This window comes from Phyllobates terribilis, unplaced genomic scaffold (genome assembly GCF_046119375.1).
Source record: "Phyllobates terribilis strain yellow unplaced genomic scaffold, ASM4611937v1 Scaffold_5__5_contigs__length_657084704, whole genome shotgun sequence".
Taxonomy (NCBI): Eukaryota; Metazoa; Chordata; class Amphibia; order Anura; family Dendrobatidae; genus Phyllobates; species Phyllobates terribilis.
The window spans coordinates 414083078-414103468 of record NW_027362765.1 but is presented as its reverse complement, the minus strand read 5'-3'; the positions used below and the strand labels follow the sequence as shown (position 1 = coordinate 414103468).

General features: G+C 45.0%; 1 protein-coding gene across 1 annotated transcript in view; it reads left to right on the top strand.

The window, feature by feature from the left end:
• LOC141273389 (disintegrin and metalloproteinase domain-containing protein 9-like) overlaps positions 1 to 20391 on the top strand; it is a 141993-nt gene that overhangs the window by 68741 nt on the left and 52861 nt on the right. The window contains exons 6-9 of the mRNA XM_073685150.1: positions 15665 to 15839; positions 16010 to 16075; positions 17638 to 17709; positions 19094 to 19263. Coding sequence (XP_073541251.1) covers positions 15665 to 15839; positions 16010 to 16075; positions 17638 to 17709; positions 19094 to 19263 — 483 coding nt within the window. The remainder of the gene's footprint in view (positions 1 to 15664; positions 15840 to 16009; positions 16076 to 17637; positions 17710 to 19093; positions 19264 to 20391) is intronic.

The following is a 20391-nucleotide window of genomic DNA, read 5'->3' as shown; positions in this document are numbered from 1 at the left end:
GCAAGAAACAGACTCTTCAGAGCAGAATCGTTCCACCCTATTTGAGTAGACCACCGACGGAAATGAGTACAATATTTTTCCACATTACCTGATCCCTGTCTCAAACGTCTCAACTCAGTCTCAGCAGATGAGACACGGTCAGGATCATCATATAATAGCCCCAAAGCAGAAAAAAAACTATCCACTGATCTAAAGCATGTATCACTAGGTTGCAAAGAAAAGGCCCACTCCTGAGGCTCTTTGCACAAAAGTGACATTATGAACCCTATGCGCTGGGATTCATCCCCAGAGGACCTGGGTCTCAAACGAAAATACAATAAGCAAGCATTTTTAAATGAAAAAAATTCTTGGTGTTCACCAAAAAATAAATCAGGCAAACGTACCTTAGGCTCCAAGAAATGTGCTCCAGGACAGTTACTCACGTGCTGATGGAGCTCGGCCACCTCCAGAGAGAGTTCCTGCAGGCGTTTAGCCAAATCCAGAACCGACACCATGATGGAACAGAAAAATCTTTCCTTAGAGAATTTGCAGGCTGGACTTACTGTTATGTTCTGCTACCAGAGCTAAGGAAAGAGAGGAGATCTGTCCCTACGATAGAACTCAGCTTGATCCCTACGATGTAACAGGGAACCTGATCCTGCGATCAGACCTGCTAAAGTCCTCAGCTAGTCTGTACGGAGACCTATAGATGTGGGAAAGGAATCCCTACAAGTACTAGGGACTGGGAGCAAAATGGACACCTCCTAACAGAAATAGTAGCAGACAGACGAACAAACAAAACATAAAGAACACAGAGGTCCGAAGACCAAGCAAACTAACAGAGTTAGATACTGAGCACAGGCTAGCTAAAGAGTAGTAATACAATGAAGTCCAGCAAAGCCAGAAGGGCGGAGCAGGACTAAATAGGCCAACAAGGTCATGTGACCAGCAATAGAAAAAACCTAAGAGCAAGGTTCTAACAGACGGGCTGCCACTGCTTCTGCAACAAGCTCAATGACAGGACTTCATGGGAGAAATGACACGCTGGGTAGATAGGTTTTCCCTCTATGCCAGTCCTTTCACCGAGCAAAATGCAACTCTTAGCAAAAAAAGTTGTGGACTGACTCCGTACCGTCCCTGGCCACATTCACCTGTCCACGTGTTTGTGGTTAGGCGGTCCTTCCCAATAAGTGCACTGGGGAGGGCACGGGTAATGCTGTGGGACCCATGCTTGTGGAAGGCGGAGGCGATACCAGGAAATATAGTGGCGGCTGGGGACCGAGTATGGACACCCGGCCGCCGCCGGCATGAGGTTGTGAAAAGCTTACGCCTCCACGAGCCTAAATGGCCACATTTCAAGTGCAAGCAGCTGTCAAAAATCTGGCAGTTTAGTGTTGCAGCCTGTGGGTGGGAGGGTGGCTGCCTGCATACTTGCGCTTGCATTCCAAGGAATGGGGTAGGGACAACTGAACGCTGCAGTGGGACAAGGACGTGGACGGTGATTGTTGCAAGTCTGCAACGACAGGTGCATGGCGGGAGTCATCTTCGCATGCGCCAAGGATCACTTATGATGGGCACACTTTTAGGCAGTGACCTGGGAGTCAGAGATGCTTCCAGAGGTCTTCCCCATGCTGTTCCCATGACTTTTCAGCACTGTATGCATGTGTCTGATGATGTGTCACACACCACATGGCCAGATAAGGTTGTAAAATGTTAAAATGACATTTCCTGGTGAATGCATTTGTCTTGGTTGAAAGCAATGCAAAAGTGCAAAAACGCATCAAAAACGCTACGTGTGAACATAGCCCAAGGTGTGGAGGAGTATTTTTGTTTTTGGTTATTTATTTTGCCTTATATACAAGTCATTACCCTGGAAATGATGTTCCTTAACATATTTCCCAGGAAAATCCATTTTGGTTTCGTTTTTGTATGTTTTATTGTGAGTCCGTAAAAGTGGCGTAATACTCTGACCACGTTGTTGACAGCAGTGATCTGGGAGTCAGAGATGCTTCCAGGGGTCTTCCACATGCTGTTCCCATGTCATTTGAGCACTGTTCCCATCGATTTGGGCAATTTTTAGGCCCTCTGCAGACCACCGGAGGGAGCCGCCTGAAAAATGCTTGAGTTTCCCATAGACTTACACCCGAGTATTCCAATTTGCTCGACCCGAGCAACGAGTACCCAAGCATTTTAGTGCTTGCTCATCACTAGTTCCCACTATTTTATGAAACCAGCAAAGGTAAAGCAGACAGCTGCGGGTTGATATTATCAGGCTGGGAAGGTCCATGGTCATTGGGCCCTTCCCAACTTAAAAATACCAGCCCGCAGCCGCCACAGAATTGGAGCATGACATGAGATGCTACAATTCTAGAGCTTCACCTTCACTCTTCCCGATTGCCCTGGTGTGTTGGCCATTGATTTAATGGGGCTTGGGGTTGATGTCAGCTGTGAATTCTCCAAAAACACAGCTGACAACAAAAGCTGGTGTTAGTAATGGAGAGGTGTCTATCAGACATCTCCATTAGTGATGATCGAGTATGCCTCATTACCCCTTTCGGCGAGCACGCTCGGGTGCTCACCAAGTATTTTGGCGTGGTCGGCGTTTCATTCATTGTCACCGCGCCTGCAAGTGTCGAGGCTGTTAGACAGCTGTGACACATGCAGAGATTGCCTGGTGAACAGACTATCTCTGCATGTGTCACAACTGTCTAACAGCCATGATATCTGCCGGCTCGGCGACAATGAATGAAACACCGAGCACGCCAAAATACTCGCTCGGGTGCTCGGCGAAAGGGTTAATGAGGCATACTCGATCATCACTAATCCCCATTACTAACCCGGTAAAAAGAAAGTAAAAAACACACACACAAAAATATTTTATTTTAAAAAACACTCCCCAACTTTTTCCCTGGTTCACTAATTTATTTTAAAACAAGCAAAAAAAAAAAAAAAACTCATGCAGGTCTGACGTAGTCCGGGAAATCTGACGTAGTCCAGGGAATCCGACGTAGTCCAGGGAATCCGACATAGTCCACAAATGGAAACCTGAAAAACAGGTTCTGAGGCTCCATAGGCTATTAGCAGCAGCCACTCCCGTCTCCCGCTGTGCTCCGTGAGACTCGGCGACTGTGAAGAGCAGTACTGTTACTGATGTCACCGCTAATCAGAGTCGCTGGGTCACGCTGTGCTCCACGAGACCTGACGGGTGTGAAGAGCGGTGACGTCAGTATTGCATGTCATACGGATCGCATATGGATACGAGCAAAGAAAATAATCGCACATTCGCACGACAAAAGGTAAATCATACGGATTCCACTTGTCTCACTTTTCTGGATGAGAATGAGACCGATTTTTTTATACGCTAGCATGAGCGATCCCTTAGGGTACGTGCACACAACGTCTGGAATCTGCCTGAAGAAGCACCACTATCCTGCTGCAAAAAGTGAACATAATGCACAGCAAAGTAAAAATGACATCCCTGTGCATACTGTACTGTATGTTCATTTTTTACACTTGTTTTATCCACTTCAGAGTTTGGAAAATGTGAATTGGTTGAAAGAAGTAGTATCCTCATTTTTATGGTAGAGCTGCTTCATGAATAAGACTTAGGCTATGTTCACACCTTTCACTTTTGTAGCATTTTTTTCCTGCAGGCAAAAGCTGCTCTCTTTGCAGTAAAGATGCTACCAACAAAACACAGGTTTTACTGGGGAGTTTTTTGGTGCATTTTTTCTACACTATATATTTAATAAAGCTAGTTTTCTTCTCCAAAAACAGAGCAAAAATGAATGGTTGCTTGCATTTTTCAGCGTTTTTGCACTCTCATTGCTTTCCATGGGTGAAAACACGCTGCACAAAGGCTAAAAGAATTGACTTGTTGCAGATGTATAAAATGCTGCAGTTTTCCAATTTAGTCAGGGAAACAAAAATGCCAGGGCAATGGGATTATCCTGCACTTGCCGGAAATATAACAATCCGCGATCGGATATGTGAAGCGATGATTTATTGTCAACGCGTTTCAGAGTCACACTGACTCCTTCTTCAGGACAGCCATGCATATGTGCACAGGCTCTTAAAAGGTATTCTAAATTTATTTTAGGAACTTTACTGTGGTTTATGTCATTTTAAATAAACCACCAAGAAATTTAAAGAGACAGTGTTCCATGTCTACATCTGAGTGCAGCAGAGCGAGCCACTCTACCACAATGTACAACCCAAAAGCGGATTTGCTTCAAATTCAACATAAAAAAATCTCAGTGTGAGCATTCCCTCAGGTGTTGTCACACCGAGTTTTTTGATAAGGATTTTCAACTAGAAGTTTTTTTGGGCGCATTTTTTTTGTTATGCTTCTTTTTTCACACGTTTTTTGGATATGGATTTTTCAACCAGAAAGGAAGGTTTTTGGAGCGTTTTGGTTTAGTTTTTTTTTTTTGGACACAGATTTTGGGCATGACCAGAAAAATCCATGCCCAAAGAATCTGTGTGAGGTCTCTTCATTTTTTGGATCAGAGTGGGCCCCAGAGATTGGACTTAGAGATGAGCGTTGTTCTACTCGAACTGTTCGCCAATCTCAAATTCGAGCTGTTTTGGGCGGTGTTCGAGCCGGTCGGCGAACACGAACAATTTGAGAAAAATTCGGCTGTTCGAGGTTATGTTCGATAACTGTTCGTGCACCAAAATCATAACTGGATTTTTTCTCAGTAATGATGAAAATTAATGTTAATACGCAGTTTGAGTGTACAGTGGGGCGGGGGGAGGGGCAGGGGATGGATCTCTGCAGGAACAATGAAGATCTCCATTTTTTTTTCTCTTTCCCGCATTTGCAGTGGGGAGGTGCAATCTGTCAGCCTATCAGCAGCGCACACACGGAGCGAAGTGCTTTTTTTCACACAAGCAAGGGCATGTGTGATTGGCAGTGTATGTCACATGTCCTTGCCCTATAAGACCAAGCCATTTTCCCCGTCGCCACCATTTTCTCACTGCTGCAGCTGCGTGTTAGACGGCACCGCTGTTGCTGTGTGCGCTATACCTTGTTAATTTCAAGCCAATTTTCGCACAAATATACAGATAGCTTGGGAGTAGGGAATAGCTGTGATTGCAGTCCTTTTAAGGACTAGGTTACAGCATTTCCTACGACTTTTATCAGGCAGGTCTGTGCTCTTAAATAGATAGATTGTGGGAGTAAAGACTAATTGTAATTGGAGTCCTTTTCAGGACTAGGTTACATCAGTTCCTATCAGTTTTTGCCAGGCAGGTCTGTGCCAGTGCTGTGCAAGTTTTTTTCACAGCATTTGGCTGAATCTAGCAAAGCTAATCCTTTTTGGCCTATTGCAGAGTGTGTTAGTCAGTGGAGTAGCCTATCTGTGTTGCAAGATATACCACCTGTGTATAGAATACCAATTTTTTTACTGCACCTAGTGAAGTAAAATCTTTTGGGCATAGCATCATTCTATTAGTCCATCTATACTGACCTCCATCAGGTTGCAAACTGAATATAATTTTTTTCTGCATCTAGCTCTGAAAAAATATTTGGGCTTCTAGCAGTGTGTGGGACTTGGTCTATTAGTCCATCTATACTGACCTCCATCAGGTTGCAAATTAAAAATAATTTTTTTCTTCATTTAGCTCTGAAAAAATATTTGGGCTTCTAGCAGTGTGTGGGACTTGTTCTATTAGTCCTTCTATACTGACGTCCAGCAGGTTGCAAATTGAATATAATTTTTTTCTGCATCTAGCTCTGAAAAAATATTTGGGCTTCTAGCGGTGTGTGGGACTTGGTCTATTAGTCCATCTATACTGACCTCCATCAGGTTGCAAATTAAAAATAATTTTTTTCTGCATCTAGCTCTGAAAAAATATTTGGGCTTCTAGCAGTGTGTGGGACTTGGTCTATTAGTCCATCTATACTGACCTCCATCAGGTTGCAAATTAAAAATAATTTTTTTCTGCATCTAGCTCTGAAAAAATATTTGGGCTTCTAGCAGTGTGTGGTACTTGGTCTATTAGTCCATCTATACTGACCTCCATCAGGTTGCAAATTAAAAATAATTTTTTTCTTCATTTAGCTCTGAAAAAATATTTGGGCTTCTAGCAGTGTGTGGGACTTGTTCTATTAGTCCTTCTATACTGACCTCCAGCAGGTTGCAAATTGAATATAATTTTTTTCTGCATCTAGCTCTGAAAAAATATTTGGGCTTCTAGCGGTGTGTGGGACTTGGTCTATTAGTCCATCTATACTGAACTCCATCAGGTTGCAAATTAAAAATAATTTTTTTCTGCATCTAGCTCTGAAAAAATATTTGGGCTTCTAGCGGTGTGTGGGACTTGGTCTATTAGTCCATCTATACTGACCTCCATCAGGTTGCAAATTAAAAATAATTTTTTTCTGCATCTAGCTCTGAAAAAATATTTGGGCTTCTAGCAGTGTGTGGGACTTGGTCTATTAGTCCATCTATACTGACCTCCATCAGGTTGCAAATTGAATAAAAAAATTTTCTGCATCTAGCTCTGAAAAAATATTTGGGCTTCTAGCGGTGTGTGGGACTTGGTCTATTAGTCCATCTATACTGACCTCCATCAGGTTGCAAATTAAAAATAATTTTTTTCTGCATCTAACCCAGCCAATAGTTTTGGCCTAATACCACAGTTTGGCCACTCAGCTCTGCTCGGTTACCATCCATTGTTTTTTTGTGCAAACAACTCCAGAGTTGTGAATTAGTTAACCACCAAAATGAGTGGAAAAAGGCCTGCTGCTGGTGGAAAGGGGAATAGGCGTGTTGGGAAGGGGAAAAAAGGTTGTGTCCGTGGGGTAGGTGCAGAAGAAAGACCATCTTCCAGCCAAACTAAAATGTCTACTTCTTTTAGCGGACAATGTGATAAGATCCCTTTCTTACGGCCACGCCAATCGCTACAAATTCCAGATGAGGCACAAAAACAGCAGGTGCTTCAACGGATATCAAGTGCTCCTTTAAGTGGGCTCTCCTCCACATCAACTTCAACATCACAAATACTCCAGTCCTCAAAGGTGTCACCCAAATCGCACTTGCTTCCTCACAGCTCCCAAATCTCCAGCTGCCCGTCTGAGTATGAGGTAGAACAGATGGTTGAGTCTGCAGAGCTGTTTACTCATACTATAGCCTGGGAATCAGAGGTCGACTCCAGCGCTTCTGTGAATCCAGACGAGGAAATGATCTGCACTGATGCCCAGAATCTTTATGAGTCGGATCCAGGACCAGACGCAGAAGGTTCTGACCATAATGTAGACCCTCATTCCCAAACTGTAACTCCTGTTGGTGGAGACAATGAGGAAGACGATGATAAGACTCAAATACCTGATTGGAGCGACAACTTTAGTTTTTTGTCATGGCAGGAACAGGTTGGCTCTGAGGACGACGGGTGTGATAACGCACAGGGTGATCATGATGAGGTCGGAGATCCCACTTACTGTCAACCCACAGTCAGCCAAGAGATGAGGTCAGCAGAGGAGGTGGAGGAGGATGCTAGTGACGACGAGGTCAGGTTGCGCCTTCCTGGACAGAGACGTAGTACTGGAAGCACGTCAACAACTGCATCCTCAAACACAACTCTGCCTCTCACCACAAGTCGTGGTGGCTCTTCAGGTCGCATGGGTGCTAAGCCTTGCATAGCCTGGGCATTTTTTCAGATCGATAAAGATGACCCAACTCGTGTTATCTGTAACATTTGTCAGCAAAAGCTAAGTAGAGGCCAAAAAATACATAGTTTGAGTACTTCATGCATGAACCGGCACATGGACATGAAGCATAAGTTGCAGTGGGAAGCTCAGTGTGCTACAATGCGGTCTAGCCGGCCGGGCCAACCACCGTCTGCCATATCTTGTGCATCCGCGGCCTCTTCATCCTCTGTGACTGGGGGGACAGCAGTCACACCTGTTTTGGGGCGCAGACCTGCCACCTCTTTACCCGCAACAGCCAGCGTGATTGGCAGGTCATCATTTTCTTTGGAGGTGGTAACACCAGCTGGTCTTGAGCGCTGTCCGACATCGATAGCACCACCTTTGGATCAAGGCAACCTAACATGTCCGCCTGCATCTTCCTCACAGACCGGCAGTTTGCCGGGGACACCCTTATCAACCCCGTCTAAGCACAATAGCCAGCCCTCGGTCCCTCAGATGTGGACAAGTAAAAGACCATTTCCTCCTAGCCATGAGAAAGCTAAGAGGTTGAATTTCACCATCTGCAAGCTCTTGGCTACAGAAATGCTGCCTTTCCGCCTGGTGGACACAGAGGATTTTCGAGACCTTATGTCCGTCGCAGTGCCCCAGTACCAGATGCCCAGTCGGCACTACTTCTCAAAGAAAGGTGTGCCTGCGCTCCACCAGCATGTCGCACACAACATCACCGCTTCTTTGAGAAACTCTGTGTGTGACAGGGTGCATTTCACCACAGACACTTGGACGAGTAGGCATGGACAGGGGCGTTACATGTCGCTGACTGGGCACTGGGTAACTATGGTGACAGCAGGACAAGGGGCTGCTGTCCAAGTCTTGCCGTCCCCACGAGTTGTGCGTCAATCCTCTTTATGTCATTTTTCCTCCACTGCTTCTGCCTCCTCAACCTCCTCTCGGTCTTCCACCTGCACCCAAAGCCTGTCTGGTCATGCCACAAGCTTTCTAACTGCGCAGAAGGGATCCTGCACACCTCCTTACTATGCTGGCAGTAGGGCTCAACGTCATCAGGCGGTTTTTACATTGAAATGTCTGGGAAATGTGAGTCACACAGCTGAGGAGTTGTGGTCAGCTCTGGAGAACCAATTTCATGAATGGTTGTCTCCACTGGACCTGAAACCAGGGAAGGCCGTGTGCGACAATGCTGCAAACCTGGGTGCGGCCCTTCGCCGGGGAAATGTCACACACGTGCCTTGTATGGCTCACGTGTTGAACCTGGTTGTCCAGCAATTTTTAGCCCACTATCCCAGACTAGATGGCCTTCTGCAGAGGGCACGGTCGCTGTGTGCTCACTTCCGCCGTTCGCATCCCGCAGCTCAGCGACTTACATCTCTACAGAAGTCGTTGGGCCTGCCACTTCACCGGCTAAAATGCGATGTGCCTACCCGGTGGAATTCAACTCTGCACATGTTGCAGCGACTGTGGCAGCACCGACAAGCCCTGGTGCAATACGTTCTGACGTATAGCCTGGGCCAACGAGATTCAGAGGTGGGGCAAATCACGCTGGAGGAGTGGTCTCAGATCAGGGACCTATGCACCCTTCTGCACAGTTTTGAAATGGCGACGAAGATGTTTAGTGCTGACGATGCCATTATCAGCATGACTATTCCGGTGATTTACATGCTGGAGCACATGTTAAACAGAATTCGGAGTCAGGTGGTGGCACAAGAGGAGGTGGAGGAAGTAGAGGAGGAGGAGTTGTATGCGGAAGGGCTAACATCTGCAAGGTCCAGACGGTCGGCAGCACCAGGGCGGCAGGCATGTGAGGGTGGGGGAGATGATTTTACCAGGGCGCATGGTAGCAGCCAAACTAGTGAGGAAGGTGCAGGAGCCCAGGAAGAAGTGGAGGACGAACTGATGGAAGACTCATCAGATGAGGGAGACCTTGATCACATTTCTGTTGTGCGAGGTTGGGGGGAGAGGACAGAGGAAGGAAGCATGATTGTTACCTCGCCACCAACACAACAGGGACTTGGTGCTCCTGGATGCGCAACACACATGAGTGCCTTCTTGCTGCACTACCTGCAACATGACCCTCGAATTGTGAGAATTAGAAATAATCCTGACTACTGGGTTGCCACACTGTTAGATCCCCGGTACAAAAGTAAATTTGCAGAAATTATTCCTGCCATAGAAAGGGATGCACGCATGCAGGAGTATCAGCAGAGACTGTTGCAGAATCTTACATGTGCTTTTCCACAAAATACCAGTGGTGCACGTAGTGAATCTCACAGTTCCAACTTGCCAACCGTGGGACCGTCAAGTGTTCAGCACTCAAACCGTAACAGAACCACAGTATCTGCTGGTAACATCAATTTTGCGGAATCATTTCACCACTTTTTTAGCCCATCCTTTGCAAGGCCACAGGAGACAAGAAGTCTGACACATAGTCAACGCCTAGAGACGATGGTACAGGAGTATCTCCAAGTAAACATTGAAGCCACGACTGTGTCACTGGACCCTTGCTCTTTTTGGGCTTCCAATCTGGATAAATGGCCGGAGCTAGCCACTTACGCCTTGGAGATCTTGTCATGCCCCGCAGCCAGCGTTCTGTCTGAACGTGTGTTCAGCGCTGCTGGTGGTGTGCTGACAGATAAGCGCACGCGGCTCTCCACTGATAATGTAGACAGACTCACGTTCATAAAGATGAACAAATCATGGATCCGAAACGACTTTTCTACCCCTGTGTCATCCTGGGGAGAGTAAAAGCTTGATGATTGGTTAAAATCACCCTACCAACCGTTTTAAGCTTTCAAATTACTAATCATGTTTATCTGTATCTTGACTGGAAAATAATTTGGGCTTTGTAGCAGTGTGCAGCACTGATCCTATTAGGCCATCTATAATAAGCTTCACCAGATTTAAAATTAAAAATAATTTTTAGCTGCATCTAGCCCGGAAAATAATTTTGGGGCTCCGAGATGCGCAAGACACATAAGTGCCTTCTTGCTGCACTACCTGCAGCATGACCCTCATATTGTCAGAATTCGAAGTAATCATGACTACTGGGTTGCCACACTCTTAGATCCCCCAAACTTTTCGATCAACCTTTTCATTTTAATAAAGACCAAAAAAATGGTCATTTTTGAAATTATAAGCATTAGCAGGTTGTTAGAAACTGAAATCAAACAGTTTTCAACTCAAAACTTTATTCTAGGTGATGTTACATTTTCACATAGGACCCCTTGTTCGAAAGGAGCTTCTGAACTCTCTCGTCCATTGAATTTGTCAGGTTTTGGATGGTTTCTGCTTCAATTGTTTTGCATGAGGACAGAATACCCTCCCAGAGCTGTTGCTTAGATGTGAACTGCCTCCCGCCATCATAGACACTCCTTTTAATGATGCTCCAAAGGTTCTGAATGGGGTAGAGGTCAGGGGAGCATGGGGGTCACACCATAAGTTTGTCCCCTTTTATGCCCATATCAGCCAGAGATGCAGATGTTTTATGTGCAGCATGAGATGGTGCATTATCATGCAGAAAAATGATCTTGCTGTGAAATACACGGTTCTTCTTCTTGAACCATGGCAGGAAGTGCTGTTTGAGAAAATCCACATACATTATGGAGTTCATCTTTAGCGCCTTCAGGGATCCTAAAGGGGCCGACAATCTCTCTCCCCATGATTCCAGCCCAAAACATTACTCCACCTCCTCCTTGTTGGCGCTGTAGCCGTGTTTGCGTGGGGTGTCCATCAACCAGCCATCCTCCACTCCATCCATCTGGACCATCGAGCGCTGCACGGCACTCATCCGTGAACAAAACAGTTTTGAAATCAGTCTTCATGTAATGTTTGGCCCACTGGAGCCGTTTCTGCTTGTGTGAAGTGGATAGAGGAGGTCGACAGGATGGCGTATGCACAGCTGCAAACCTCTGAAGGACCCTGCATCTTGTTGTTCGGGGGACGTTGGAGACACCAGCAGCTTCAAAAACTTGTCTGCTGCTATGACAAGGCTTTTTTGCCGCTGCTCTTTCAACCTGACGTAATTGCCTGTAGGAAAGAGTCCTCAATTTGCCCTTATCAGCACGCACACGTGTGTACTGTGAATCAGCTACATACTTCTTGATTGCCAAGACACTTCATCCTGATCATCGCACAATGTTGATTGTAGTCATGCCTTGACCTAAACACTCCACAATTTGTTGCTTCTCAGCAGCCGACACATCCTTTTTCTTTCCCATTTTGGCAGAAAATGTAGGCTGCTTAATAATGTGAGAGAGCCTTCTTAAGTAGTCTTGCCTTTCATTGGACACACCTGCCAAACTAATTAGCACAGGTGTCTGCAATTGCTTACAGTGATATAAAGAGCCCTGACACACATCACCATCAATGAGTTTAACTGACAAACAAACAAATTCTTCCCTTATCACTCCTAAACACTTTTTGCATAATAATTTGGAACGCGGTGTACATGTGCTTTTCCACAAAACACCAGTGGTTCACGTAGTGAATCTTACAGTTCTAACTTGCCAACCGTGGTCTGTATGGAATTGTTCAATAAAGGGCCCAAAATTAAGATAACATAGATGGGAGAGGTCTCTATGAATAGGAATTCCTAAGTATTTGATACCCTGTGAGGGCCAGGCAAAGGGAAAGTTGGACTGGATGGAATCCTATATGGATTTAGGGAGGGAGACATCGAGGGCCTCAGACTTCGCTGCATTGATTTTAAAATTTTACCATGTAACAAAGTGATCTATTTCAGCCATAACAGCAGGGATGGATATATGTGATTGAGTGATATATACTAGGACATCATCAGCAAATAGAGAGCACTTGTACTCGGTGCCTCCCACCTCAATCCACCTAATATTGGGGTTATGGCGAATTGATGAGAGCAGGTGCTCCGTCACTAGGATGTATAAGAGAGGGGACAGAGGACATCCCTGCCTTGTCCCATTGGTGATTGTGAAAGGTGATGAAAATGTTCTGACGCACCCCCTGGGCCTTGGGACACCCGGAGCCGGACCCTTTTTGGTGGATGCTGGTGGTTGTAGTCTTCGTGGCGGCGATCCAGTTCCGTGGCTCAGGGCGGTCAAACCAGTGGCGGAACTATTTATGTGGTTTTGATGTTTAAATGTCCCACTACGCCACCCGTGGATTGCGGTCAGAGTGAACCGCCGCTACAGGGCAGACCGCTAAGGCTGGTGTTGTGGGTGCAGCAGAGCGTAGCATAACTCCCCACGGGAGGAGTATAGCCTCAGGGCAGTGTATGCGGAGGATGGGGGTGATGGTGCAGGGCAGCAGCAGTAACGACACGGAGTCAGTGATGCAGTTCAGGGCCTTTACTCACAGTTCTTATTATCCAGACCACGTCTGCAGGTAACGGCTGCCCACGTCGTACTGTGCTCACCAGGTGAGGGGCTCAGACAACTCCCAGATAACTTTGGAGCGCTTCACAGGACCCCCTTTGTGTGTCCTTTGTCTGGCCTTTCTTACCAACACTTCTGTCCGGCTGCCTCGGGCCTCCTCTTGGTAAACTTGGCGCCAGTTTCCCTGACCCTATGTGGTGCCTTCCTAGCGGGTGGAGCAAGGGGCTGCGCCACATAAAATGTCAGAGCCTCCGGTTTCTAGCTGAGGGTCGTTTCCTGCCTCCACTAGTTCGGGGACCGGTCTCCCCCTTTGGCCTGACCCCTCCACGCAGGTGGATTCGGGCGTGCGGTGGCGACTCGCCCGTCCGCACCCCTGGGATCCCTTCATTCCTCGTTCCTGGAGCCTTCTCCGCTCCTCTTCCTTCCTTCTCCCTCTTGCAGGCCTGGGCCTCTGTTACTAGGCCCGCCTCCGGAGCAGAGCTCATGCAGAGCCCCTGCTCCCTGCCACTTCTGCTCAGACTTCTCTGCACTGAACTAAGATGGTGCCCACCTTTTATACTCCCTTCTCAATGCACCCAGGAACTGCTTCCTCCCTGCTCCTGCACTGCAGGGTTCCCCTTCCTCAGTGTTCCCTCCCCCCACTCCAGCCAGGGACAGGGACTGTCGTGCCCATCTCAGGGGCATATTGGTCGCCCTGCCCCACGGCAATGTGGTGTAATGCATGCAGGTGTCGGGTCCTGATCCACACTCCATCCTTATCTGAGAGTGAGATATCACACCTCTGGGTGAGGTGCAATACGTCTGTAGCAACCGAGCCCTCGGTGCTACAGTTCCATTTATCTTCAGCCTAGGTGACGTATTGTGATACAGGGCCGTGATTTTGGCTATAAAAGGGTCCCCTAGACCCCTACCCCAAGCTTTTTAAGAGAATCATATATGGCGTGCCAGGAGACTCTATGGAATGCTTTCTCAGCATCCAACGAGAGTATCTACTTACAAATTTTTAACTGCATCTAGCCCAGGAAATACTTTGTGCCTAGTAGCAGTGTCTGCTAGTCAGCGGATTATCCCGGCTGTTAAGCAAGCTACACCACCTGTAGTTTGGACACTTAATTTTTTCAAAGGAAATGCTTCGGGACCACGGGATACTTAGTGAAGAGCATCAGGAGGCACCCCAAGGCATAGGGGCTGGGACTGGCACTAGGATGCCTTGCGGTGGACAGCCGAGCTCGATCCTTATAAAAGCTTTTTAACTGCAGCAGCTTTAGTGGACGCTACTGGAGCTGGAATTACGCGGCTGCTGGCATGAGACTTGCCCTCCAATAGATCCTTGTAAATGGATTTAAAGTGTATTCATTCAAATTAGAGGGACAATTTAAATTAAAAAGCTTAGAGCTGCCTCCACCACAGGGGGGCTCTCTCGACCCACCAGCGGACAGGCACCAGTATTGGGAGAGGGGGGCTGGCCGTCAGGGTTCACCGCGGCTCTGGCACAAACCCGGCGACACGGAGGTGGCACGGGCAGGAGCGGACTGGCCGTCTCGGCTTCTCACTTTTTGGATTTTAGAAGGGCATGACATGCCTATATCTGTGTCTCCCCCTCCTTTTACTCCTCCACCTCTTTTCTTTTCGCATGACTATATGTACTTGTCACTTTTCCATGTGTTAGTTGTGTCTTCTGAGCAGTTTGTCAGCTTTTGGACACCTTTGAAGGTGTTTTCTATGTGTTTCTATGTGTTTTTGTTTGCCTGCCATTGGTTTTAACGGTGTTCGAAGGTGTTCGACGAACAGTTCGACGAACAGTTCGGCGAACACACGGGTGTTCGACGAACCGAACCGAACTCGAACACTACGGGGGTTGCTCAACACTAATGGACTCCCACTGATCAGAATGTATAATGATGATCAGCCATATGATGGGAACACTACTGTAATTTCCACATGCAAACAATAACTGTCAGTGGAGGAGGCGTCAGTTTAGCACCTATTCTCATAGCAATATGTCAGAATATATATATATATTATTTGCAAATTTATCGGGTGGATATGGACAGTAGAGGACTAGCATCATGGTCCAAAGATAGTGACAGCCATTCACACCCACTCCTTCCAGCGCTGGGATTATAGACTATTTAGTATACTCCTATCCATACTTATATCAGCTGGGCAATGAGTAACAAGCATGCCTCATCTTATGTAACAAACATACTGTATGTAGGGTCTCCTCTACATTTGCAGTATTTTATAAAAAAAAAACACTTTTGGGCTGATTCATCAAAGTAATTTCTCAAAAATTCTGGCATAAATTTCTTCGAAAAGTCACTCATTTTTTGCGGGACTCAAAAATTGGTCAACTTTTGGAATTTTTCCCCCAGTTTCCCCCATCTCCTTCAAAATGGATGGAACTGGGCGCGATAGAGGTGTGACGGGTGCATCTAATTCATGACTAGCTGTGGGGCTCCTTATGCCAGAAATCTTACTACAGTCCAACACTGGAGTAAGATTTTGTAAAGAGGCGCACGATTAACGGATCAGGAGTATTTAACTCCTACACGCCCCGTCATCAAGGCCAGCAAGAAACTCATCGATCTTGATGAATCGGTGCCTATGTTTTGTATATTTGCCTAAAGTTTTAGTGCCATTGTAATAACTACTTATCTCTATTTTACAGAGGAGTTATGTACTTGAGTGACGTACATTATGGGATTGAGCCCATAGAGCATCCCTTTGATGGAGCCCACCGGCTGTATCGGCTAGACGAGCCTGAAGGACCATTTATGTGCGGCGTGGAGGAAACCATGGACACCTCACATACTCTACTACCCTCATATTTTCATCTCCGGAGGGTAAGTGTTGATAGGACTATAATATAAAAGCAGTTATGAGATGTCTACACCATGATGACCTCTTTGGCATCTTCTGACATATTGGTATATATTTTTTTGTATGTTTTTCTGCCTGTTATCCATTACATATCATATACATGTCCGGCCATGTGTTTTTCTTATCTGGACAGGAGAAGCGGGATGTTCTTGCTGTAACAAGTTATGTGGAGCTTGCAGTAGTGGTGGATAATCTTAGGGTAAGAAATCAATCTCTATGTATGGAATCTCATGTCTACAATGGGTTTGGCAAAGTGCCCAGCCTTAGGCTACAAGTCTACAGTCATTCTATATTGTTTGCATCTATTCGGTCACGTGCCGACTAAACTTGCTCAGCCTCACTCAATGCAAGTCTAGTTGGAATGTGCACAGAAGTATGCAGATCACATACTTGTGGTCAAATGACCTCAAGTAGGATTCACAAGGATATACAAGTCTGCTGTGACGTTTTTACTGATACCATTTTGGGGAAGATACGATGTTTTGATCGCCTCTTATTGCATTTTATTGCAATGTTGTGGCGGCCAAAAGAACATAATTCTGGGGTTTCAAGTTCTTTCTCACTACATTGTTTACCGATCGGATTAATTTATTTAATATTTTGATCATTTGGACATTTCTGAACGCAGCAATATCAAATATGTGTATGTCTTATTTATTTTTTATTCTTTTATTTTCAATGGTACAAAAAGGGGTGATTTGAATTTTTGTGGGGGTTTGTTCATATTTTTAAAAACTTTTTTTAAACTTTTTACTTTATTTAATAGTCCCCTTAAGAGGCTTGAAGCTGCGATCATCCGATCATATGTGCTATGTGTAGCTAAAATCATGATCTCCTATGAAAGCCGGCCACAAGCATTCATCAGCAGACCCCAAGCTGTCATGACATAACGATTGACGTTATGAATGACGCGCTTCCAGCCGGCATCTGTTAAATCCCTCTGTCAGTGATTGACAGAGGACGCGGGTGGAGGCAATATAATCAGCCGTCATGTGTCGGGAAAGATGCGGGCTCAGTGTGTGAGCCTGCATCAAAGTCAGGGACACGGCATATGACATCAATATACATCTTATGTCTTGAAGGGGTTAAGATACAGTACATTGCACAAAATATATTACGTGGAGAGAAAAGTCAGAAAAATACACTACTACTCTTTTCCAGTCAATATCCTCCGAATATAGAACAAAAATCTGATTGGTGAAAGGACTGATTACCGGGACCACCAAAGATTGGCAGAATAGGGGTCATATGTCCTCACTTACTTTTCTGGGCCAAAATGTATATGGGAGATATAAAGGGTTCACTTAGCTGTTTCCATTGCGCTCCACATACTGCTGACAATATAGTTCAGGGATTCCCCATGTTCCCTGTTCTCCCAATCACTGTGGGTCTGACTTCTGGATATGCCCAAAATGTCTTTTTCTGGAAAATTAGTTTTAAAGGGAGTCTGTCATCCCAAACTGACTGTATAAACTAAGCACATCACCTTATAGGAGATATATCCCCTGGTCTAATCGCTGCCTCCATTCTGCATAAACTGAAATCTATTCAAATATGCTAATTAGGCTGCCCAGTGCACCCTAGGTGTGGCCAAGAGGCTCAGTACACTGTTCTGCCACTGGTTTTGCATGTCTCCACCTCTCACACTGGTGATTGACAGCCTAAGCTTGCTCTGCAGACAGTGCTCACTTTGGGCAAGTGTCGTTTCCATAAGTTGGAAACTTTTCGTATTTCTTCATAAAACTTTCTGTCTTCGTACAGTACCAAGCTGATAAGTCTAACAGCACGGCGGTGGAGGTGGAGACCATACAATTGGTGAATATTGTGGATGGGGTAAGTCCTTCTCACATCATCCTTATATAGTAGCTAGAATGTATGCCAAAGAGTACTTGTTATATATCAATATTAGAGTGAGGCGGGTAGTGCCTTTATGTGTATACCTTATATCCATATTAACTTTAAAGAGTAACCACCATTTACATTTTTTTTTCATTAATATAAGACACCTTATAATATATCTTGTCATAAAAATCTGCTTCTTTCTCCTCCTGGATTGATCATTTAATTCTTAAAAGTCCCAATTCATGGGTAAAATGTGTCTTTAGTGAATACAGATTTTCCCATTATTGAGATAGGAGATGACAGTTGGTTCCCATAAAGTTCTATGAAGAACTGTAACTGTGGTTTCAGGAGAACTTGTAGCAGAATGTCTGTGTTCCTCTAGCTCCTCCCCTCCATAGAATGTCGGTATGTTCCTCTAGCTCCTCCCCTCTCCATAGAATTTTAAATGCACTAATTGCCATCTCCTATCTCTGAAATGGGAAGATCAGTCTTCACTGAATACAGATTTTATCCAAGAATTGAGACAGAGAGAGATCAGCCCAGGAGGAGAAGGAAGTAGATTTCCCTGATAAGATCTATAACAAAGTTTATTATATTCATGTGTACTATTCATTTATGAAATAAAAATTAAAATGACGGTTACTCTTTTTAAGGTGATGGCCATCTACCAGATGGTTCTGCTGACAGTTTTCAACCTGCACCACACATAAATTTTAAAGGGTTTATCCAAGATTTTTTTTTACTATGGGCCTAAAAACTAACAGGCAGTTAAATACTTACTACCTGCCTGTTGTGCCCGGTGTCGATCTCTGCCGGCGCAGAATGGTCACAGACTGCCTCAGCTGGCGATTCAGTGGTTTCTGCTGATGTCATGTCGACAGAGCAGCAGCTTCACTTCTGTTCTGTTCTGTTGATGGGGCGTGACTGTCGACATCATGCTGATTGACAGCCGGCTCCCTGCTTTTTACTATAGGCTTTAAGCCTATAGTAAAAAAAAAAGTCCTAGATAAACCCTTTATTTCCTTATTATAGTCAGGGAAACTGTTTACTTATATACCATCGGTGAAAACTAAGACCCAAGAGGTAAGGAGGCCCACTTCCAACTCCAAAGCAAGCAAACAAGGGGGGTGCATTATGATGAGCTATCGGGTCCATATACTGTTCTGGCCCAGGATCCCTCTTCGGTCTGTGTCTGCCCCGAGTCAAGGTAAAGGTATGACCATATTTTAGCCAAAAGAACCCTCTTGTGGCATATGTTAGGCCAATGATAGCCAATGGGGATGAATTTCCCACTGTATACACCAAACCATGATCTCTAATATTAGGTGAAGCCTAATGTTATCTAATTATCTCATTGTGTTCTCTGTGTTCTCAGATGTTTAGTCCCCTAAACATTCGAATAGTCCTGACTAATTTGATTACATGGACGTCCAGCAACCCCATTGATGTAAATACAGGGAGTGCCGGGGATGTACTGGGAAGATTTTCACAGTGGAAGAGTGACACTAAAAATCTTAAGAGATGCGACATCTATCATCTCCTCATGTGAGTCACGTGTGACATAAAGCCGTTATCTGCTCAGGACGCCAGTAACTTTGCTTATAAGCCAATATTTCGAACATTTAGGGCTATTCTTCCCTTTGCACAGAAGAACTGTTTTTTTTATTTTTCATCTGCTTCCTAAAAGCAAAGCTAAGCATTGTTCTATATAGCCTTCATATATTGTTTTCTACCATTATCTGCTGCAGACTGTCTAAAAGTCCTTTATCTAGCTGAGCGTTCAGCAAAAGTGTTACAAATCCATCAGAGCTCCTGATCCTGGTTCTGACGGCTCTATCTGCTCTTACTTTCTCTTCTGTTAGTGTTAAAGATAGAAAGAAGGAAGGGGAGAGGCTTGTACATAGATCTCTATAGTGGTTCGAGAAGATGAAAGCAGCTATAGTCTCTGGGAGAGCGGAGAAAACTTGTGGCAGATTACTACACATTAAGAGAAAATTGGTGCAGGATAGAAGCTTATGCTGATATATGAGCTAATAAAGATAGCAGCACCCTAGATACAGATAGACCTCACATCCAGCCTGTATTACTGGGAGAAACACTCCCATGAGAGAAAAATCTGAAACTTGTATCAACCTACAAACTGAATTTCAGGGGGTCTGAAAAATGAAAGGAGGGATGTAGATTGCAGATTGAATTGGTGGAATTTTATAAACTAAAAGTAACCACTAACATAGTTAAAATCATTTGTTCCATATCAAATGTGTCCATAGCCTTTAGAGAGTGAATAGAAACACTATAAACCTCTCTTGAGAAATGATGCCATCCAATGTGCATTAGCCTTAGTTCACACATTATGGCTGCGGTGCCTTTTTTTTTTTCTCCAACCAAAAATATGTTTGAAAATCGTGGCAAAAAAAGTTGTGATTTTACCACTATTAGCAGCAAAAAAAAGCCAAACCACACTATGGCTGCAACATGTGAATGCAGCCTTGCACTAGCTGACAGTATAGGCGGTAAGGTGTCATGTCTCAGCCAATATGGATGTACCGGTGAGGCAATCTGTGCAGAAGGTGATGCTAAAAAGCAATTCTCAACAATTGGCAATTGTGATTCAGAATCTGCCACTCATTATATGATTTTTTTCCAATGAATAATTGCATGACATTTATTTTT